Consider the following 20477-nt stretch of genomic DNA (forward strand, 5'->3'; position numbering starts at 1 on the left):
TAGGGGACGGATGTCCATGGCATGCGCCCTGGCTCGCAGGCGGGTGCCCAGCTGCTTCTCAGATTTCAAAGAGCGCCTTGAAGCCAGGGAAGGGAGCGAGTCTTGTCAGCCTGGGGCAGGGACTGGGAGCCCGGGCACCGAGCTGACGTTGACGCAGGCGAGCGGGCGCTACTGGCTGGTCCCCTCCCCCCTCGGTGGGTTGGGGGATGGGCGGCCGGCCCCTCGTGGGTGAGTCCCAGCCTGGGGCTTCCTATTTCGGGAGCCGGGGGCGTGGGCCACACGTCTCATCATGTGATGCAAGGGCTATTTAAAGCAGCAGCTCCGCCAGGGAGCTGCCAGTCCAGAGTCCTTGCACGCCTCCTCTCTCGCAGCTGCTTTCTCAGCCTAGCCCAGCATCACCATGGTGGACGCCTTCCTGGGCACCTGGAAACTAGTGGACAGCAAGAATTTCGATGACTACATGAAGTCAATCGGTGAGCGAGCCGCGGGGCTCGGGATGCTGGGCTGGGAAAGGGCTGGCCGCTGCTCACCCTCCGCAGCGCTCCTTCCTGATCAGAGCCTGGCGCGCCTGCTGGGAGGGGGCTTTCATGGTCTGAACCCGGCTAGAGGGATACCAAGGTAGGGAGGCACGGGAAGAAGCCAGCTGTGCTTCTCCATATGGGAGATGCTTTCAAGGAAGAGGAGTATATGATCTGGAGGTAGGAGGGGGGGTTGGATAAAAGGAAAGCATTGATCACAGGAGGTGGGCGGCTAGCCAGGGAGAGAAATAACGGGTATGGGTGGTTTAGGAATTGAAGACAACTCAGCAAGGAAATGGAGTGGATAGGGAGTGTACTATGGCCTAAAGAAGTAGGAATACCCCACAGGAGTGGGGTAAAAATGGTTAATCAGTAAATTGGATATGGGGAGGAGGTGAGACAGGGACCTGCAGTTCGCAGCAACTCCTGCCCCTCCACGTTGGGTTAGGGAAGAGGACTGCTGCTGGAGGATGCCCTCTCTCCCGCACCCAGGCTTACCTTGCCCTCAGAGGTATGTGACCATGCCTAATCGTTGTCAATGAGCCTAGTGGTAGGGTGGGGCAAGAGGCCTGTCATCAGCTGGGCCTTTCCTACAGCCCTCGGCTCAGCCGCCTATGCAAGGGGTAGGGTGGAGAAAGCCATTGGACTTCTAGGGTGCAGTAGAGGGTCCCAGAGCGAGGTCAAGACCTATTAAGGGCAGGGAGTGTCATTGCTCTAGGAGGGTGAGGATAGCTATTGTGGTGTTGGGATCGGGAAGAACAAAGATTCCAAGAATCTTACAGGTGAGGACCTTGGAGATCGCCGTACCTTGCCTAGTTTGACAGGGAAATTGAAACCAGGAGAATAAAAACTTGTCTTATCAATTCCACAATAGAGCTGATATGAAAACCTAGTTCCTAGATCTGTAACTCAAAGCTATTCCACTGGCCTGCAGGCCCTGGGAGTGGGAAGAGTGGTAGGAACTGCTTAGCTAATGACTGACCTCAGCCCTCCCACTTCTGGTTTGGGCTTAGATGGAGAGGATACCCGTTCTCTGATATTCCCAGCTGTGAGATTATGCTAGTCTCCCAGGCTGGGACAGGAAAAACTGGAATGGTGTTCATGGTTGAGCTAGAGTACATGCCTTCCTCCCAAGAAAGGAGGGCTGGATTGTGGCAGACATGCAAAGGGGTGGGGAAGTCCACTCCATGCATCTCACCTCTGCACCTAACCCTTGCCTGAAACAGGGCCCACAAGTGTGGCTCCTGAGGCCAAAGCTCTCAACTGCCCTACCCTACCATGGGCACTATACCCAGTGACTCCAGGTAGGCAGCCATTCTTAGAGAAGCAGCCCCCACCCCCTCCTCCACCCCCAGCAGCCATTGGGGAAGTTGGAATGCCCAGGTTTAGTTCTTCTTTCCAAAGCAGACATTTGGGCAAAAGAGCCAAGTCTCTGACTAAGCTGCAACAACCTTACCACCCTTGTTCCCTTCTTCTTCCCGAACTTGGGCTAGGGGACTGGTCTGCCTAAAGACCAGTTGTCTTTGGGCAGCTTATCAGGGGGCTGAGGTTCCATCCAGCCTGCTTTTCTTGTACTGATGGAAAGTCTGAGGCCCACTGGAGAGAAAAGATCCTCCTCAGCTTTCATTTCTAAGTAGGACCTAGCTCTTCCTGAGTCTCCTAAATTCTGTCAGCCCAGTCTTTCTAGGTTCTCTTGGCTCAGTCCCTCACTCATCCCACAGTGGTTTCCTTCCTCAAACACTCCACACCTCTGGGTAGGTCCTAAGCAAACAGAGCTCTGAGATGCAGTGACAAGGCCCTGCCCTGTGCTGGGGAGTGTGATTGGCCTGACTCACTGATATCAGGAGGTAGGGCCAAGTCACTGGCCAGGCAGGGTGGGCTGGCATCTGCACAGCTGCAGAGGCAGCCCTGCCCTTCTTGCTCTAGACCAAGGGTTCACAGAGGACAAAGAGGATCAGCCTAGTATTAATAACCACAGGCACAACTGGTGGCTTTGGTGCTTGGATTGAGTATGTGCTGGGCAGAATGGCCCAGTGGGAAGAGTGAACAGTTTTGGAGCCTAGATTGAAATCTAGATCAATAACTTACTCTTTGTTTGACTTTGGACGAGATACTTCACTCTTCTCATTTGTAAATTGGGGATAATAAAACCTACCCTTCGGGGCTATTAAAAGCATTAAGTAAAACAACCCATGTACAGCACGTACAAACTACTTAGCTTCCTGGAAGCACTATGAAGGCTGGAATATTCGGAGACTTTATGCATCACCTCACTACACTGGGCTGCCTCCTGCCTCACTGTTGCCTTGGAAGATAGCTCAGCATAGGTTGGTGGGGGCAGTCATGATGACACTTGCTTGCAGGAAACTCAGGACTTAGCCCAGAACCCAGGGAAGCCATGCTTGGGTCAGGAGAGTCCCCATAGGGCCTTGGACTGGAAGTCAGGAGACCTGGGTTTGAGTCTTAACTCGTTGTTGCTACTACTTTAGGCCTCTCCTAAATGTATACAGTGGGACAAATACTTCCTTTGTACCTACCTCCTAGATCATAGATAAGATGAAAATGTCGGGTTGCCATATATGGGGGACAAGAGCACTAATGCTTCCTAGGATTCAGGGCAAAAACTTCCACAGGTGGAAAACTCTTGTTCCTAAGGCTTTGGAATGCAAAGTCCACATTTCTTTCCTCACAGTGTGGTTTGACAGCTGCTCAGGTGCCCTTGAAGGCAGGGGGTGCTCCAGCCTTGGAGGATGTTATGGCTGAGCAGTTAAGTGAGCTCTGGAGTCAAACAATTCTGGGCTTCAGTCTCAGATTCGTGACCCTGGGCTTTAACTGTATCTCAGTTTTTGCATCGGTAAAGTGGAGACAGTCTTCAGAGGGACAGGAAGGACTGAATGAGATAGCATATATATAGTTCTTATCACACAAAAAGCACTTAGTAGTTTATCCTAATCCCTGCTCTGCCACTGACTTGCTATGGCACTGCTGGTCCTTAAGTTTCTCACCTGTCTGATGGGATCAGTAGTCTCTGTTCACCCCACAGAACTAAGGGGAAGACTGAATTTAAAAACTGTCATGCAGGCCAGGTGCAGTGGCTCATGCCTGTAATCCTAGCACTGTGGGAGGCCGAGGCAGAAGGATTGCTTGAGCTCAGGAGTTTGAGACCAGCCTGAGCAAGAGTGAGACCCTATCTCTACTAAAAATAGAAAAATTAGCCGGGCATCGTGGTGCGTACCTGTAATCCCAGCTACTCGGGAGGCTGAGGCAGGAGGATCACTTGAGCCCAGGAGTTTGAGGTTGCAGTGAGCTGTGATCATGCCACTGCCCTCATGCCCGGGCAACAAAGTGAAACCCTGTCTCCAAAAACAATAAAAATAAAAACTGCCATGCAAAGGCTTTGAAACCTACAGTCTTCCTCTTCCTCATACCCAGACCTGAGTTATTCACTGAGCTCCTTGTACAATGCTCTCTGCTCCAGCCCATATACTCATAACTTTTTGCCTGCCCTCAGGGGTGGGTTTTGCTACCAGGCAGGTGGCCAACATGACCAAGCCTACCACAATCATTGAAAAGAATGGGGACACTATCATCCTAAAGACGCAGAGCACCTTCAAGAACACAGAGATCAGCTTTAAGCTAGGGGTGGAGTTTGATGAGACAACAGCAGATGACAGGAAGGTCAAGGTAAGTCAGAGAAGGGGTGCTGGGAATGGAAGGTGCTGAGACCCCAGAGGGGAACAGACTGGTAAGTCTTGGCTTCCTCATATTGCACCCTGACATGCAGGCTATTATGAGGGATTTAGATGAAAAAGGTTAATAAAGCCTGTGTAGTGCCCGGTGGCCACAGGTACTAAATACATGTTAGCTCTATCCTCTTGTTTTCTTCCCTCCCTTCTTGGGAAGCATCAGTTAGCTGCCTTGGGATGGGCAGCACAGAGCCCGGATGATGTCCTTCTGACCTCAGTGTCTACTCTAGCTCCAGCTAGGTGACCTTGTGAAAGGTATGCAGAAGCTCTGGGTTTGTTTCCCTTTCCATAGATGGGGGAGTTATGTGGCCATGGCTGTGACCTGAAGTGCTTTAGGAAGGTTGCCCAGAAGGCAGGGCCCTCCACTGAGTGAGGTCATCCTGGCCTCCAGCAGCAAATAAGGCAGCTGGGAACAAGAGGCTGAGACCTACTCAGATGCTTCTTCAACCTCCAACTCCTGGGCTTGGCCAATGACCCTGACAAACTATTTCCAGTGTTGCCAGTTGACAGGCATGAAGAGCTGTGTTTCAGGATGGGCCGTTCACATTGTCATGGGTGTGTTTGTAGTGTCTTCCCACCAAGCCTAGGCCCCCTCTGCCAGGGCTCTGTCACCCTGCAGTGGCTCTGTCTTGGCAGGTTGCCTCAGGTCTTCCAGCACTGGGCCGGGCACAGGAAGAGAGAGAACTTAGGGGCTTTGACCTGTACACAGTGTCCCTATAGCTGTATCTTCTTCATCATGACGCCATCATTCAGCCCCTCAGCTGTTTCCCCTTCCTCACAGCTGTCCCTGCAAAGGGAAGGTAGGGTTGGTCTCCTTGAGGAGGGAGAGGAGCTGAAGCCCGCCCAGGATATCACAGGAGGCTGGCAGCAGAGTTGGGGATGGTGCCCAAAGATGGCAGCCTGCTTTGGATAAAGGTGGCTGCCCCACCACACATGTTCCTATCTCCTTGGGCTTGCCCCCCTTCTCAAGGGGCAAGAACCCCAATTAAACACAATAATAGCCCTCTGGGGACCTAAATAGCTCCTGAGTGTGCAAAAAAAATTAGGGAAGTGAGAATGAGGAGTAAGGTGGTGATAGGGACAGCACACAAAGGAACAGGCCCCCTCTCCCTCCTCCCCCAAACAACACACACAGCCTTCTCAGATTCTCCTGCTGAACCTGCTCAGTCAGGATCCCTTAGCCTAGCCTAGAGCCCCCAAATTCCTAGAAAAGAGAGACCTGGGAGAGCTGCCAAGTGAGAACCAGCTGAGGTAGGCTGGCAGCACCCAGAGGACTAAGCAGGCATTTGACCCAGAGCTGAAGAACACTTCAAGGGCACCCAGCCCCAGGACCTTGTAGTTGCTGCCCTCTTCTCAGCTAAAGGGGTCACATGATGTGGATCAAGAAGAAGCGTAGGAATACAGAGCAGGAAGTCTAACTTTCCAATACTTTCTATCACCAAGGGTCTTGTAGATATTAAGTGTGATAACCACAAGGCTGGAGAGAGATTCTCAGGATGACTCCATCTCCATAGCTAGTCTTTCCCAGGGACACAGACTGGCACATCTGTGGGCATCACCTAGAACACAGATAAGTCTTAAAGGCTTGTGGCACTTCTCAGAGCCAGGCTGTCTGGCTCCACCATACTACCTGCCTCTCACCAGCAAGGTGGTAGGGGAGCAGAGGCTGCAAGTGAACTAGACATCCTGCGGGGCTAGGTGGGAGGTGGGTTGCATTAGCTCTGGTCCTCACCATCACTAGTTTGGATCAGAGGCTGTGTCCTCTATGACCCCATTGTCCATACCTCATCCTCCCCCTCAATCCTGACTCAGATTACAGCTCAGGCCTCTACTCTCTTTCTACAGTCCATTGTGACACTGGATGGAGGCAAACTTGTTCACGTGCAGAAGTGGAACGGGCAAGAGACAACACTTGTGCGGGAGCTAAGTGATGGGAAACTTATTCTGGTAAGACAGACAACAACTATGGAGCCACATCTAATTGATGACTACTACAGGCCCTTAGCCACGCCTGTTTTAAAAAGCCAAGATTCTCCCCCAAGAGCCAGAGAAGCTGAGACAAGAGAGGTGGAGGCAGGGTCAGGGTGGTATTAGGTGGGAATTTCCTCTGTAGTGGCTTTGGACTCACATAGGCCTCAGTTCAAATCTCAGCTTGTAGACTGCATGACTTTGGACAAGTCAGCTTCTCAAAATGCACCTGTAAAGTGGATATTAATAACACCAACCTGTAGGGCTGCTGGGAAGTTTGAAAGAGACAGTGTATGCACAGCACAAAGCATCACTGAGGTGAGAGGAATACAACAGGTGCTCCATGTCCTTAATTTCTTCCTTCTGTGTTTCCACCTTGCCTTGCCCCAGGAAGAGGAAGAAAGCAGGGCCAAATCTGCTCCAGGCCCTCTAGGAGAGGCTTCCCTCTCCTCCCTAGGACTGCACTGTCACATGCAGAAATAGGCTGGTGACTGGTGAGGCACTGCCCCATTCCAGTCCCACCTCCTTTCAGTGTTTTCTGTGTCTGGGCTGCCACAAGGACATGACTCTGCCTGGCTAGAAGTTAACACAACCAGAGTGGCAGATCTGTCTGTTTAGGGATAAGCTTGGGGGCTTCACTTGGAGAATGGAACTTTGAATTCCCCCAAGACCCAGGGGCAGAGAGAGCAGCCAGCTGTGGTCTCTGCCTTCTAACTCTGTAGGGCCTCTGGTTTTCACTCCAGCAACTTCACCGCATACCTTCTTGAGTCAGTGTAACCCGCAAGGTGCATTCTTGCACTCACATGGGACAAGGGTCCCCTTGGAGTTAGGAACGAGGTGCCTAGCTTTGGTAGGGATGTGACAGGCAGGACCAAATTCTCACCACCCCCGTCTGACTCTGTCTTTCCTTCCAGACGCTCACCCACGGCAGCGCAGTTTGCACTCGCACTTACGAGAAAGAGGCATGACCGGCCCGTGCCTTTGCTGAATGCTCCTCCGCCAATCGGCTGACCCTCGACTCGGAACCACATTGCCTCATTTTTTCCTCTGCATTTTGTATAAATCCATCTTGGTTGAGGGATTCTCCTGGGGTCAGGTGCCACCAGCCTAGATCCAGTTCCTGTTCCCATTGTGTGTGTGGCTTTTTTAAAAAAACTGTATTCAAAGGGTGCTCTGAGGTCAATAAAGCAGAGCCAAGGGCACCCAGTTGCCTTTTCGCCTTTGGTGACATAACTGTGGGAGTCTCAGTTTCCCCTGTGTGTCAGACAGTGGACAGAAATGACTGCCTGAGGGTCACTCAGGAAGAAGCACTGATTGACAGCCTGAAAGGGTCAGTCTCAGGGGCTGGCAGTCAGCTGACCAGCTTACACATTCAGTAATGAAACAGCTGTACCTACACCTGCCCTTACACTGCCCCTCCCCATGGTCAAGTGAGCTAGTCCAGTTAGTGGTGGGGCCTCCTTAGGCTTGGCTACAGAAATGTCACCTCAGGCACATCTTGCACTGAATGATCTTGGGTCTGGCTTTTCCCTGTGAAATGCTGTGGTCTTTCCCTTTCCAGAACGCAGGTTTAGGACACAGGACCCAGGCTTGTGCCATGGTGGAGGGAGAAAATGACCAGATGACTGCTGAGCTCCCACCTAGGCACCAGCCTAGTACTCATGGTTACAAATTCTTACTGCTTCTCTAAACAACCCTGGGGGAAGAGGATGACCATTATAGGAGAGAGGGCTTATGGGTGATTTCCCAAGAAGGCTGTGGTGTGCCAGGGCCTCTGGCTCTGTACCTCAGCTGGGCCTCTCTCCAAGGTCTAAGGTAACATATTAAATGTTTTTCTGTCACCTAATGCAACTCAGTGGATTTAAATCTGTAAGTTACCCAGAAAGAACGATTATAGGAATAAGAATTTTCAGTAAGTTTAAAACCAAACACACTTCCATTTAGTGCCAGGATTTTAAGCAGGGACCTGAAGTAGAATCAACTGACTCACACAGTAGTAAATACAAAGTGGAACAATGATCTTGGTTTCAGCTGTCCAGTTCAGTGGTCTGCTGGAATGTCACACACTAGCTAAGTCACACGGCAAATGATCGTTTTCTGGCTGTGGGCACTGGCTGTCCCTTCTAGCACAGAACCATGTTGGGGGATGGAAACAGTGAGCACCACTTCTTAACACATTCTCCCTCTGGCTGCCAGTCTCTCTGCCCCCATGTTGGATGCAGCAGAGATCACCCAGCAGTCGGCCCAGACAGACCAATAGAAGGGGCCAATCACTCTGTTCTCCAACTACAGCCAGACTTACCAACACAGCAGTCCCAGTGGCTCTAGCCTGGACTCCTGTGCAGGAATCTGGCTCTGGCAGTGGCCGCTGGAGAGGGTAATGGGACCTCTTGCTGAATGAAGGAAGCTGGATGAATGAATGTGTAAGCTGCAGGGGTCACTTGCAAAAGGACCAGGGGTGATAAGGAAACAACAACTCATTCAGGCAGCTACTTGTGACCTCTAAATCCCAAACCTGCCTGTTGCATGGAAGCCATCTCCCATGGGAGTGCAGTTAATGGGGTGGGAAGCCATATTCTCACTGGTGAGTCTTTCTGGGAGCCAGGGCACAAGGCACAAGGCCCCTGGTTCCTACTCTCAGCCACCCTCTGCACTCTCGCTACTCTCACTCCTTGTGCTTCTTCTTGTGCTTCTTCTTCTTTTTCTTCTTCTTTGCTGCCTTGCTGTCTTTTGCTGTGTGCCTTGCCCTCTTGCCTGTATCACTCTCAGAGTCTGAGCTGTCAGAGTCAGACGACTTCCTGTCTCTATGTTTCTTTTTCTTCTTTTCCTGAAAAAAATTAAAAACTCAACATTGTACATATTTGCTTTTAAAAAATCATAGCACATAATCAATGGGGGACCACTTAATAAATTATAAGACATTAATTAAAAACAAAGAAGTAAATCTTTAAGTACCAACAAGAAAAAATAGCCAAAACAAGTAAAAGAACCAAGACATAATACAGTATATATTGTAGATTCCAGTGTGTATAACATGTTTATTTATATATACATGCACACCATATACTATGTAGATATTTACACATACCTGCATATATTTAATATAGACAGAGAACACTAGAAAGGACACATCAAACTGGTAACAAGTGTTACCTCGGGAATGAACTGAATGGGGGGGAAGAACAGAGGACTTTCACTTTTTCCTTCATGTAATTCTGTCCAGCTTGATTTAAAAAAAAAAAAAAGCAAGCATCTGTTGTTTCATGTTTAAAAGCATAGGATATTAAAGCTAAAAGGGGTCCCTAGAGATTACCTAGTCTATCTAGAGACAGTGACTCATATCAAAGATCACCAAATAAAAGATTTAGGACTCCTGACTTCTGGTTTCTATTAGACTGTTTCTAGGGAAAATAACTGCCATCAAATAATGAGCCTCTACCTGCTACCCTTGAATATTCATCATCTCTCAACTTCACAACCACTTCACAAGATTATACTGATAAAGAACAAAGCTCAGAAAGAATTTTCCCAAAACTATACCCATCATACCATGCTGCCAAAGTAACAATACAAACCCATATACAGGGCAGGGGACAGATTCCCAGGTTTCTGTGGAGCAGTATCGGAAGTTTTTAAGCATTGCATAAACCTCTTCCTTGAATTTCAAATATCTATACTGCCTCAGTAAGGTTTTAAGAAGATGGAGAAACTATGGCAGAAGAAAGGGAGAGAGCAGAGAAGGGTGAGGCTCCCACTCCTCCTACGGGCTTCCAACCAGCAGGGTCCTGGGAAAGTAAATAAGAAAATGTAGAGTCTCGAACCATTTCCCTCCAAGCCTGGCCCAGCCTGGATAAATAGGCGAGGAAAGTAATAATACTGCCTTATACCTGAACGGACCTTTAGTTTATCAAGCTTTTTGCACCCCTTATCTTATTATAGTAATAATCTGGTAGGCTCAGGATTCTTGGCTTATTTCCATTTTACAGATGGAGAAACTGCAACGCAAAACATAAAGTGAGTTGACCAAGGCTAAAGTTGCAAGGCTGTTGTACTTTCTAACACAGAGTTTGGCACTATTTCACTTTGCTTTCTTTCAAAGATGTGGCCTCAGGAGGGAAGACAAAAACAAATTACTGGAGATCCTGGCATCCTGGAACACAGACTCTAGCTAAATAGAAGGGCTCCGGGAGATGGCCTTCTAGACCTCAATCTTGATACAAAAACGCTTTTGCAGCCTAAAAAAAAAAAAAAAGATAATCCAATTCTCCAGTAAGTGGCATCATTTTCATTGTGTCTAGCCTTGAGCTAGAGAACAGTAGAACAATCACTTCAGAAGTTATAGTTCAAGAGGAAAGTTGGGAGTTGTGGTGGCAGAAGGCTGAGAGCCAGAAGGTGAAATGAGCATCTGCTCCCTCAGATGCATTCAAGTGGAAAGGGGAACAGAAGATAAAGGGTAAAAAAAGATGACCCAAGGGTGTGAGCCCATGGCAGACAGGCCAGGAGGGGCACTGGAAAGAAGCCATTGCTTAAATATCTCTATGACTGCCTGCTAGGAAAAGCACATGCCCCTTGCTAGAGCAGCTAGTCCACTCATTTCCTCTACAGTTCTGAAACAAGACAGCAGGAGCCCAGTGTGAGAAGAAAACAAAAATAAAAGCAAAAACACAAAAGAGAATAAAAACAGTGAACATTTATTGAGTATTTAATTTCTTAGATGCTGGGTTAGGTGCTTTGCACACATAACTCATTTAACTATCACAACAAATCTACAGAGTAGGCATAATTATCCCTATATTTTCAGGAAAGAAAATTATAACCTCAGAGAGGTTAACTGAGATGAAGTGACTTGCTCAAGTGGTAGAACCTGGGTTTGACTCAGGCTGGATCACAAAGAAGATGTTCTTTCTAGACCAAAAGGCACTGGTGTGGCTAGAAATCAATCAAGCAAACAAGCATTTATTCTTCAGAAATGACTGATTTCTCAAGAAATGACTTGGTTTTCAAACTGATGCTCTAGGATAAACTTTTGGGAAGTAGGATAGAGGTTGATTCCTAGCTAGAACTTGCCTACAAGGCACCAGTTTACCTGGGCTTGAAAAGGAAAAGGTAGTATCAGAGGAAAAGGCTTATCAATCAATTCACAAATACTGAAATTTACTGCCTTAGAGAGCCACAGTTACATACAGCGTCGCTTAGGAGATAAAGAGAACACAAATGCTTAATATAATTCTGACAAATAGAGCACCTACTAGTACAAAGCATGCAGGTGCTGGGTGTATGCAAAGTAAACACACTCAACAGCAGAGCATGGCACCATTCCCTCCAAACCTAAGCCAACTTCATCAAACAAGGGTAAGAATAACTCCTTATCAACACACAGTAATCCATTCAATAAATATTTACTGTATACCTTCTATGAGCCAAGGATATTCATTAGTTAATTTGTCTTTTATAATAATAGTTGAGTGAGGCCAGAAATCAGGAATCATAAGCCTTCAAGGAACACAGTGTGTAGTCAGGGAGAAAGACTAATTAAGACACTAGGCAGGTGATGGTAAGTGATGTATGAAAAGAATTAAAAAATGTGCCATTATACAGAAGGTAAATAATAATGTACAAGGAATTTGAGGATAGCTTTGTGAAGGATATACCATGTGCTGTGCTTTGAAGCATGAATACAGTTTTGGCAAGTGGAGTGGTGGTGGTGGTGGTGCTGATGGAAGAAGGGAAGTGAGAGCCTTCCAGTCAGAAGACAGGATAAGGCAGATGCATGAAAGAGCTTTCAGAAAGTTATCCCAACAAATTACCCTGTGTGGCTTATTTACTATGCACTAGATCCCAATCATTCTCTCCTAGTCAAAGACATTGGTCCAGGAATTGCCCCCTCTCTTCTCCATCAATTTTTCCCTCTTAATTGGATCATCCTCAACAATTAACAAATATGCTATAATGGTTTCCACTAGAAAAACAAAAAGGAAACCGAACCCTCCTAAACAATTGTCATCAGGCTGTCACCCCACCACTCTACTGAAACAGCCCTTGTCAAAGTTACCAATGATGTCCACATGGCCAAATCTAGTGTTTAATTGTTGGATCTCATTTACTTGATCAATCAGTCAATATAGACACAGAACATCTTACTTAGAACATATTCCTTACCTAATTTCCCACTCTTACTTTTCCACCAACTTCCCAGGTTGTTCCTTTTCAATCTTCTTTGCTGGTTCGTCTTCAACTCCATAACCTCTAAATGTTGAGCACTCTGGGGCTCAGTCCTTAAATTCCTTCTCTTCCCTATATTTACTCTCCAGGTGATCTCACATAATCTTATGAATATAAATACCATCTATATGCAGATGACTCCAAATTTATATATCTTACATGGGCCACTCCCTTGAACTCCAAACTATATATTCACTGTCTGCTCTACAGTTCACTTGGATATCTGAGAGGCATCTTGATTCCTAATCCCTGCCCCCTCCCAAAGCTAGTCTCCCCCAGTTTTCTTTCCCGTCTCCACAGACAGCAACTCGAAGTACACTGATTGCTCCCACTGCCTTCTCCTGCATTCCTTCTCTTAACTCAAATCTTCCAGTTCCTTAGTCCAAAAATCTTGGCACCATCTTCACTTGGTTTCTTTCCTTCCTCACATCCAATCCCTCAACAAATTCTGTCAGCTCTACCTTCAAAATATATCCACACTTGAACACCCTTATCATCTCTACCACTACCATTCTAGTCCAAACCACCATCATCTCTCACCTGGATTATTACCTGTTAACTGGCTTACTGCTTCTGTTCTTGCTTTCTGACCATCTAAGTTTCCCCACAGTAGCCAGAATAATTCTCTTAAAAGGTTAAGTCAGATCATGTCGTTCCTTTGCTCAAAATCTCTAAAGACATCCATCTCACTCTAAGCGAAAACTGAAGACCTCACAATCACCTATAAGGACGCCCACAATCTGGTTCCCTCTGATCTAACTTCCTCTCCTACTACTCTCTTTTCATCGACTTCACCCCAGCCACGCTGGCCTCCTTACTGTTCCGTAATCATGCCCAGCTCTTTCCCAACATCTGGCTATGACACTTACTGCACTGTCCTCTCTCCACTTACCTCAATAGCTTGCTTCCTCATTTCCTCCATATATACACTCAAATGACACTTTATGAGCGGCCTGCCCTTACCACCCTATCTATTAATAAAATGGTAAGTTACCTGGCCCCACATCCCCATTTCAGTACTCCCTATCTCCCACAACCAAATTAATTTTTCTTTATAGCACTTATTACTACCTGACATATTATTATTACCATTTTGTATTTGATTACCAGTTTATTGTCTATATCTATACCATTAGAATCCAAGTGCCACGAAGACAGGGATTTTATCTATTTTGTTCACTATTGTGCCTGCAGTGACTAGAATAGAGCTTAGAACGTAGAAGCTCTATTAATGAATTAAGTTGAAATACAGTTGGGTGGGGGGCAGAGGGACTTGTGGGAGATGATGCTGGCATGCTGGACAGATTGTAGGGAGTCTTAAAAGAAGTCAGACTTTATGCCACAGAAGAAAGGGAATCACTGAAGGCGTTTGAGCAGATTACCCTGGGCAACTCTCTCTGCTCTATTGGGATGGAACCGGACTGGCAACCTTTCTCTAGAGAGGCACCAGAAGTTGTTCTCTGGACAAAAGCACAGAGTCAGCACTACAGTCAAAAAGGATGACATTCCTATTTCTTGTTCTTCTGTATATGGTAAAGCAGAGAACTATCATAGTAGTCAAATCAAAAGGAGAAAATTATATTCTGCATCAAATACAGCTAAACTTCAGTATTATGAGTGGGCAGCCTGATCAAGGCATATGCTTCCTCACAGTATAGCAGTGATTCAGAAAGACCTACGATGGCATATGATAAGTGAAAGGGACAGCAAAGCATAGACCACAGGTTCATCAGAAGATTATCTAGGGATTCAGTACAAAAACGTCCATTCCTATTTTACCAACCACTTCATTTCCATTTGCAACACATAGTTTCCTTTTGTTCTAATTATGCCCCCTAAAAATGACTTATAACATTCAGATACTGGGATAAAAATTGTCATGATACTGAATAGGTACACAAAACTAAACCAATGAATGCATCTTGGACTTGTGGATAAACACATGCACTCAATACATTTATGTTTTAACGAAAAGAGGTGGGGGGCTCAAGGTTAGGAAGATCTCTTACTCCTGCCCCTGCTCCCTTCATTGTTACCCAGCAGCAGTAGTAGGAGTCAATGACTATTATTTTCCAAACTGAGGGTAGGTCTCACTGAGTGAAGGAACCCAAGGAACTACAGATAGCAAAGATTATGAAGTCTATCTATTCAAAGGTAGTTAGTACATGTATGCCTATTATGTGACAGGCATTATTTGGAACAACTGACATCCTTTCTTTACCCTGGGCCACTTTCCGGTTCCTCAAAATACCTAACATCTTCTCCTGTATTAGAGGCTTTGCATTACAACACTGTCTCCCATCAGACTGCAGAAAGAAGTGAGACAATGAAGCAGACTTATGAAGAAACAGAGATGAGAACCCAAAGGCCTTAGTTTCTGACTTTCTGGTTACAGTCCTATGTGGCCTGGCTATACTTCATTTCCTGTCCTTGGATGTCTATGAGATCCAATAACCTCCATGGAATGAGTTTCTGTCCTTTACCACCATGCATACCTTGGCTGTTTATCTTTCTCTGTACGCAATCAGCTGCTTGAGGGTAGGTGCTATAGCCTTGATTACACATGAGTTGCTATCACACATGCCTTCCACACAGCAGGCATTCCTGCTATCCACTGTACAACTCAGCAGCATGCACTGCTAAAGGCATTTCCCTTCAGATGAACCTACTCTGTTCTACATTTGGCTCCCTAAGCTGACTAGTTCTGGAACAGGTACCCAAATTTCCCACTCACAAACCAAAAAGTCCATCTCTGGTAGAAGTTTTTACTGGTAAGGAAAGCCAATGTCCAATTGGAATCAAAGATTTAGAGGGTAAAAGGAAACAGACAGGAAGCCTGGAATCTTGACTTATGTTGTGAACAGAAACATCAATTGATGCTATCACATGGCTGCTGAGGCATAGCTGGTAACAAAAACCACCAAAAAGTGACGTTATGAGTCCTGATATACCAAGTACCCAACACAATGCTAGACATATATGAGGCAGATAATACATATTTGTTCGGTAAATGACTAAGTGAAGAGCTAAACAAATGAATGATTTCAGTGTGATATATAGGAAAGAATATTGTTACTAATCTGAAGACCTGGGTTCTTATTTCAGTATTATCTCTTATATTTGTGTGACTTCAGGAATCTCCATTTTCTTCATGTGTAAAATGATGGGATAACAATACTTGTTCTGGCTACCTCACAGGATTGTATAAGGGTAGAAAGAAACAAAAATAGGAAGGTATTTTATAAACTATAATTACTAAATAAGGCCAGGCGCGGTGGCTCACTCCTGTAATCCTAGCACTCTGGGAGGCCGAGGCGGAAGGATTGCTCGAGGTCAGGAGTTCAAGACCAGCCTGAGCAAGAGCGAGACCCCGTCTCTACTAAAAATAGAAAGAAATTATCTGGACAACTAAAAATATATACAGAAAAAATTAGCCGGGCATGGTGGCACATGCCTGTAGTCCCAGCTACTCGGGAGGCTGAGGCAGGAGGATCCCTTGAGCCCAGGAGTTTGAGGTTGCTGTGAGCTAGGCTGACACCATGGCACTCTGGCCCAGGCAACAGAGGGAGACTCTGTCTCAAAAAAAACAAAAAAACCCCAAAAAACCCCACAAAATTACTAAATATGAAGAATAAAAGATAATGAAGGGATTAAAAAGAGGTGAAACAGCAATGATGCTAGATGTTATCTTGGTAGAAACAGTGGACATCAAGAGGGAAGCTTCACCATTTTCAATTCCCTATAGTCCTTTTTTAATCAAAGAGGACTCATGAATTAGAAGTTCATATACACAAAGGTATTTTAAAAAAAATAATAAGGTGCTGGGCAAGGTGTTGTTTACCTGTAGTCCCAGCTACTTGGGAGGCTGAGGCAGGAGGATCACTTGAGCCCAGGAGTTGGAGGCTGCAATAAGTTATGATGACGTTACCTCACTCTAGCCCAGGGGATTGAGAACTTGTCTCAAAAAAAGGAAAAAAACAAAAGGTATGATGACTATTACTGCCATTGTTCATCAGACCATCCCTCTACTAAGTGAAGGGCAATGGAGGATAGGATAATGGGTTGACTAAGCAGATCATAAACAGCCTCACACCTAGCAGATCCTCAATGATTGGTTTGGTGAACTGAAATACATATCTCAAAGCCACTTTAGAAACAAAGGAATAACTAATTGTACTAGGTGTATTCAGAAGTCCAAAAAGAACTCAACCAAAGACCCATAGAAATGAGATATCCATCCAACCACTTTAGGAATCTAACAAGTATCATTTACCTCCTAAAACATTAAAGAGAAAAAATAATCCTTGGACCATATAAATAGAATCACACTTAAAAATCTAGATCTGCTAAAGAAGTAAAATTATTTTAGTTTGCACACAACATGATCTTCCATGTAGAAAATCCTAAAAATTCTATAAAACTAATAAATGAATTTAGCAAAATTGCAGGATACAAAACCAACATGCTAAAATCAGCTGTGTTTGTATACACTAATGACAAGCAATCCAACAAGGAAATTAAGAAAACAATTCCATTTACAAAAGCATCAAAAAGAACAAAATACCTAGGAATAAACTTAATTTAAATAAGGAAGTGAAAGATTTGTATACTGAAGTGCTGTAAGAAATTAAATGACATAAGTAAATGGAAAGACATTCCATTTTCATGAATTGGAAGACTTAATAGTCCACACTACCCAAAGTAATCTACAGATTCAATGTAATCCCTATCAAAATCCCAATGTTTTTTCTAAAATAGAAAAATCTATCCTAATGTTCATATGAAGTCTCAAAGGACTCCAAATAGCCAAAACAATCTAGAAAAAGAAGAACAAAGCTGGAGGACTCATACTTCCTGATTGCAATGCTTACTATAAAGCTATAGTAATCAAAACAGTGTTGTACAGACATAGAGACAGACACATAGATCAATGGAATAGAATAGAGAGCCCAGAAATAAATCGTCACATATATAGTCAAATGATTTTCAACAGGGTGCCAAGACTATTCAATGGGGAAAGGAGAGTTTTTTCAATAAATGGTGCTGGGAAAACTAGCTATCCACATGTAAAAAAATTTTGGACCCTTACTTTACACCATATATAAAAATTAGCTCAAAATGAATCAAAGACCTAAACGTAAGAGCTAAAACTATAAAACTCTTAGAAGAAATGACAGAGGAGAAGCTTAGTGACATTGGATTTGGCAATGATTTCTTTTTTTTTTTTTTTGAGACAGAGTCTCGCTCTGCTGCCCGGCTAGAGTGAGTGCCGTGGCATCAGCCTAGCTCACAGCAACCTCAAACTCCTGGGCTCAAGGGATCCTACTGCCTCAGCCTCCCCAGTAGCTGGGACTACAGGCATGTGCCACCATGCCCGGCTAATTTTTTCTATGTATATTTTTAGTTGGCCAGCTAATTTCTTTCTAGTTTTAGTAGAGAGGTGGTCTCGCTCTTGCTGAGGCTGCTCTCGAACTCCTGACCTCGAGCAATCCACCCACCTCGGCCTCCCAGAGTGCTAGGATTACAGGCATGAGCCACCGCGCCCGGCCTGATGATTTCTTAAATGTGTCCAAAAGCACAGGCAATAAAGGAAAAAAATAAGTAGGTTGGACTTCATGAAGATTAAATTTTTTTGTGCAAAGAATATTATCATGTGAGTATACTCAACACTACTGAACTGTATACTTAAAAATAGTTAAGATGGCAAATTTTATGTTATGTGTTATCACAATTTTCAAAAATGTAAATCTTAAGGGCAAAAAAGGGACACTAGCAATAGAGTAAAAAGCAGTCTAGAGTATAGGAGAAAATATATGCAAATCATATACCTGATGGTATTGATATCCAGAACATACAAGAACTCCAACAAATCAACAAAAATAAACAACTTTATTAAAAAATGGGCAAAGTACTTGAATAGACACTTCTCCCAAGAAGATATGCAAATGGCCAATAAGCACATGAAAAGATGTTCAACATTACTAATCATTAGGAAAATGCTAATCAAAACCACAAGATAACATTTTATACCATTAGGATGGCTACTCCCCCCCAAAAAAAACAAAACCAAAAAAAAAAAACCAACCCAGGAAACAGGTGTTGGCAAGGATGTGGAGACATTGGAACCTTTGCGCATTACTGATGAGAATGTAAAATGGTATGGGAAACACCATAGTAGTTGCTCAAAATATTAAAACCAGAATTAACGTATGAGCCAGGAATTCCACTTCTGGGTATATACCCAAAAGAAATGAAAGCAGGGTCTCAAAGAGATATTTGCACACCCATGTTCACAACAACATCATTCACAATAGCCAAAAGGTGGAAGCAACCTGAGTGTCTACAACAGATAAAAGGATAAGCAAAATGTGGTATATATACACAACCAAATATTACTTGGCCTTAACAAGGAAGGAAACTCTGCTGCTACATGCTACAATGCAGATGAGCTTTGAGGACATTATGCTAAGTGAAGTAAGCCAGTCACAAAAAGACAGATACTGTAAGATTCCACTTACATGATTTACCTAGAGAAGTCAAATTCATAGAGACAGGAAGTAGAATGGTGGTTGCCAGGGGTAGGGAGGAGGGGTGAATGGGAGCTAATGTTTAATGAGTACAGAGTTTCAGTTTGCCAAGATGGATGGTGGTGATGGTTGCACAACCATATGAACGTATTTGATGCCACTGAACTATACACTTACAGTGGTTAAGATGACAAATTTTATGCTATGTATATTTTACCATAACTTCAAAAACAAACAAAACCCACTACACCCAAAGGCTACAGATTTTGACTTGATCAAATGGGTGAATGTGATCCATGCACTGAAACAGGGCAGAATGTGGAAGGAGCAGCTTTGGGCAGGAAAATTAAGAGTTTTGGGGTGTGTTAAGCTTGATGCCACTTACGCAACCAGATGCAGATGTCAAGTAAGCAGCCCATTATCTAAATTTGGAGTTAGGGAGAAAAAGTCAGGGATAGAAATGCAGATTTGGATAAAAATAACGATATAAATGCTTAACTTGGAGGTTATTAGTATATAGATGGTATTTAAAAACCATAGAACAGGAAGAGATTACTTTGGAGCACTCCAACATTCAGAGTTAAAGCAGAGGGTGGGAAATCAACAATGGAGAAAAGTGGGCAGCAAGATGAAGAAGATGCTTTGTAAAAAAAAAAAAAAAAAAAAAATCAGGTGCCCAGACCTAGGCCCTATGAACTTCGCACCTAAGAGGTTAAGAGCAACTATGGATTTTTTAAAACTTCCTAGGCTAGTTCAATATTCTGAATGTGAGAGATGTGAGGGGATAAACTGCACAGTAGGAGTGGGAGGAAGGAAGAGAATTTTGAGATATGTACCTAAAAGGTACCACTGGCAGGACTTGGTGACTGACTAGATGCGGGATGCAAAGGAGAGGAAAATAAATGACACATCGGTTTCTTTGTTAGGAGACTGGGAGGGTACTGCTGTCATTAAAATGGGTAATATAAAATAGAAGGATAGAAACAGGGTTTTGGTGGTGGTAGTTGTTTGTGTGGTGGGAGGTGCGTGTATGTGTTCAGTGGGGAAGGCTGAAAAAGAGTTAATGATAGTCATAATGGTCAACTCTAATTAGGAAGTTACTTGTCAATGATCATATTAGTAAATTATTATCAGTCGGTAAAAATAATATCTATTTTGGGAAGTTGGGCATCCCTCTGCAAGGAACACTGTGTCATCAAAGATCAGAACAAGCCCACTTTGAAAATGAAGGAACTGAAGTTAGAGAGTCCAAAATTAACAGCTGGTAAATAGCACAGAAGGGCCTCGAATCTGGGTACAATTGACTCCAAGCAAAAGTTTGAGGTACCTGTGGGATACTACCTAAGGATGTGGAAGTCAATAAGGCAGCTAAAGTCTCAGAAGATATAGGATCACCCAGGGAGAGAATATACATATCAATAAATTATTACTCATATATTTGGCTAATTCTTATAATGGTATCACAAGCCCTTTTCCTCACTTAGAAAATAAAGATC

The 20477-nt window shown here is 44.6% G+C and overlaps 2 protein-coding genes across 3 annotated transcripts in view; one reads left to right on the forward strand and one right to left on the reverse strand.

The window, feature by feature from the left end:
* The first annotated feature begins 299 nt into the window (after nucleotides 1-299).
* Nucleotides 300-7465, forward strand: FABP3 (fatty acid binding protein 3). The gene is made up of 4 exons (XM_045548441.1): nucleotides 300-473; nucleotides 4030-4202; nucleotides 6110-6211; nucleotides 7147-7465. The coding sequence occupies exons 1-4, from the start codon at nucleotides 401-403 to the stop codon at nucleotides 7198-7200; spliced, it is 402 nt and encodes a 133-aa protein (XP_045404397.1). The 5' UTR covers nucleotides 300-400; the 3' UTR covers nucleotides 7201-7465.
* A 684-nt stretch (nucleotides 7466-8149) lies between these two features.
* Nucleotides 8150-20477, reverse strand: part of ZCCHC17 (zinc finger CCHC-type containing 17) — a 55893-nt gene continuing 43565 nt past the window's right edge. For both annotated transcript variants that reach the window (XM_045548438.1, XM_045548439.1), the window contains exon 8: nucleotides 8150-9059. In XM_045548438.1, coding sequence (XP_045404394.1) covers nucleotides 8898-9059 — 162 coding nt within the window. In that variant the 3' untranslated portion in view covers nucleotides 8150-8897. The remainder of the gene's footprint in view (nucleotides 9060-20477) is intronic.

The sequence above is a fragment of the Lemur catta genome, chromosome 3 (assembly GCF_020740605.2).
Source record: "Lemur catta isolate mLemCat1 chromosome 3, mLemCat1.pri, whole genome shotgun sequence".
Classification (NCBI taxonomy): Eukaryota; Metazoa; Chordata; class Mammalia; order Primates; family Lemuridae; genus Lemur; species Lemur catta.

Coding starts and splice junctions, on each gene's coding strand:
- FABP3 (XM_045548441.1), top strand. CDS start 401: ATGGTGGACGCCTTCCTGGGCACCTGGAAACTAGTGGACAGCAAGAAT. Junction 474..4,029: donor TGACTACATGAAGTCAATCG/GTGAGCGAGCCG, acceptor GCCTGCCCTCAG/GGGTGGGTTTTGCTACCAGG. Junction 6,212..7,146: donor GTGATGGGAAACTTATTCTG/GTAAGACAGACA, acceptor CTTTCCTTCCAG/ACGCTCACCCACGGCAGCGC.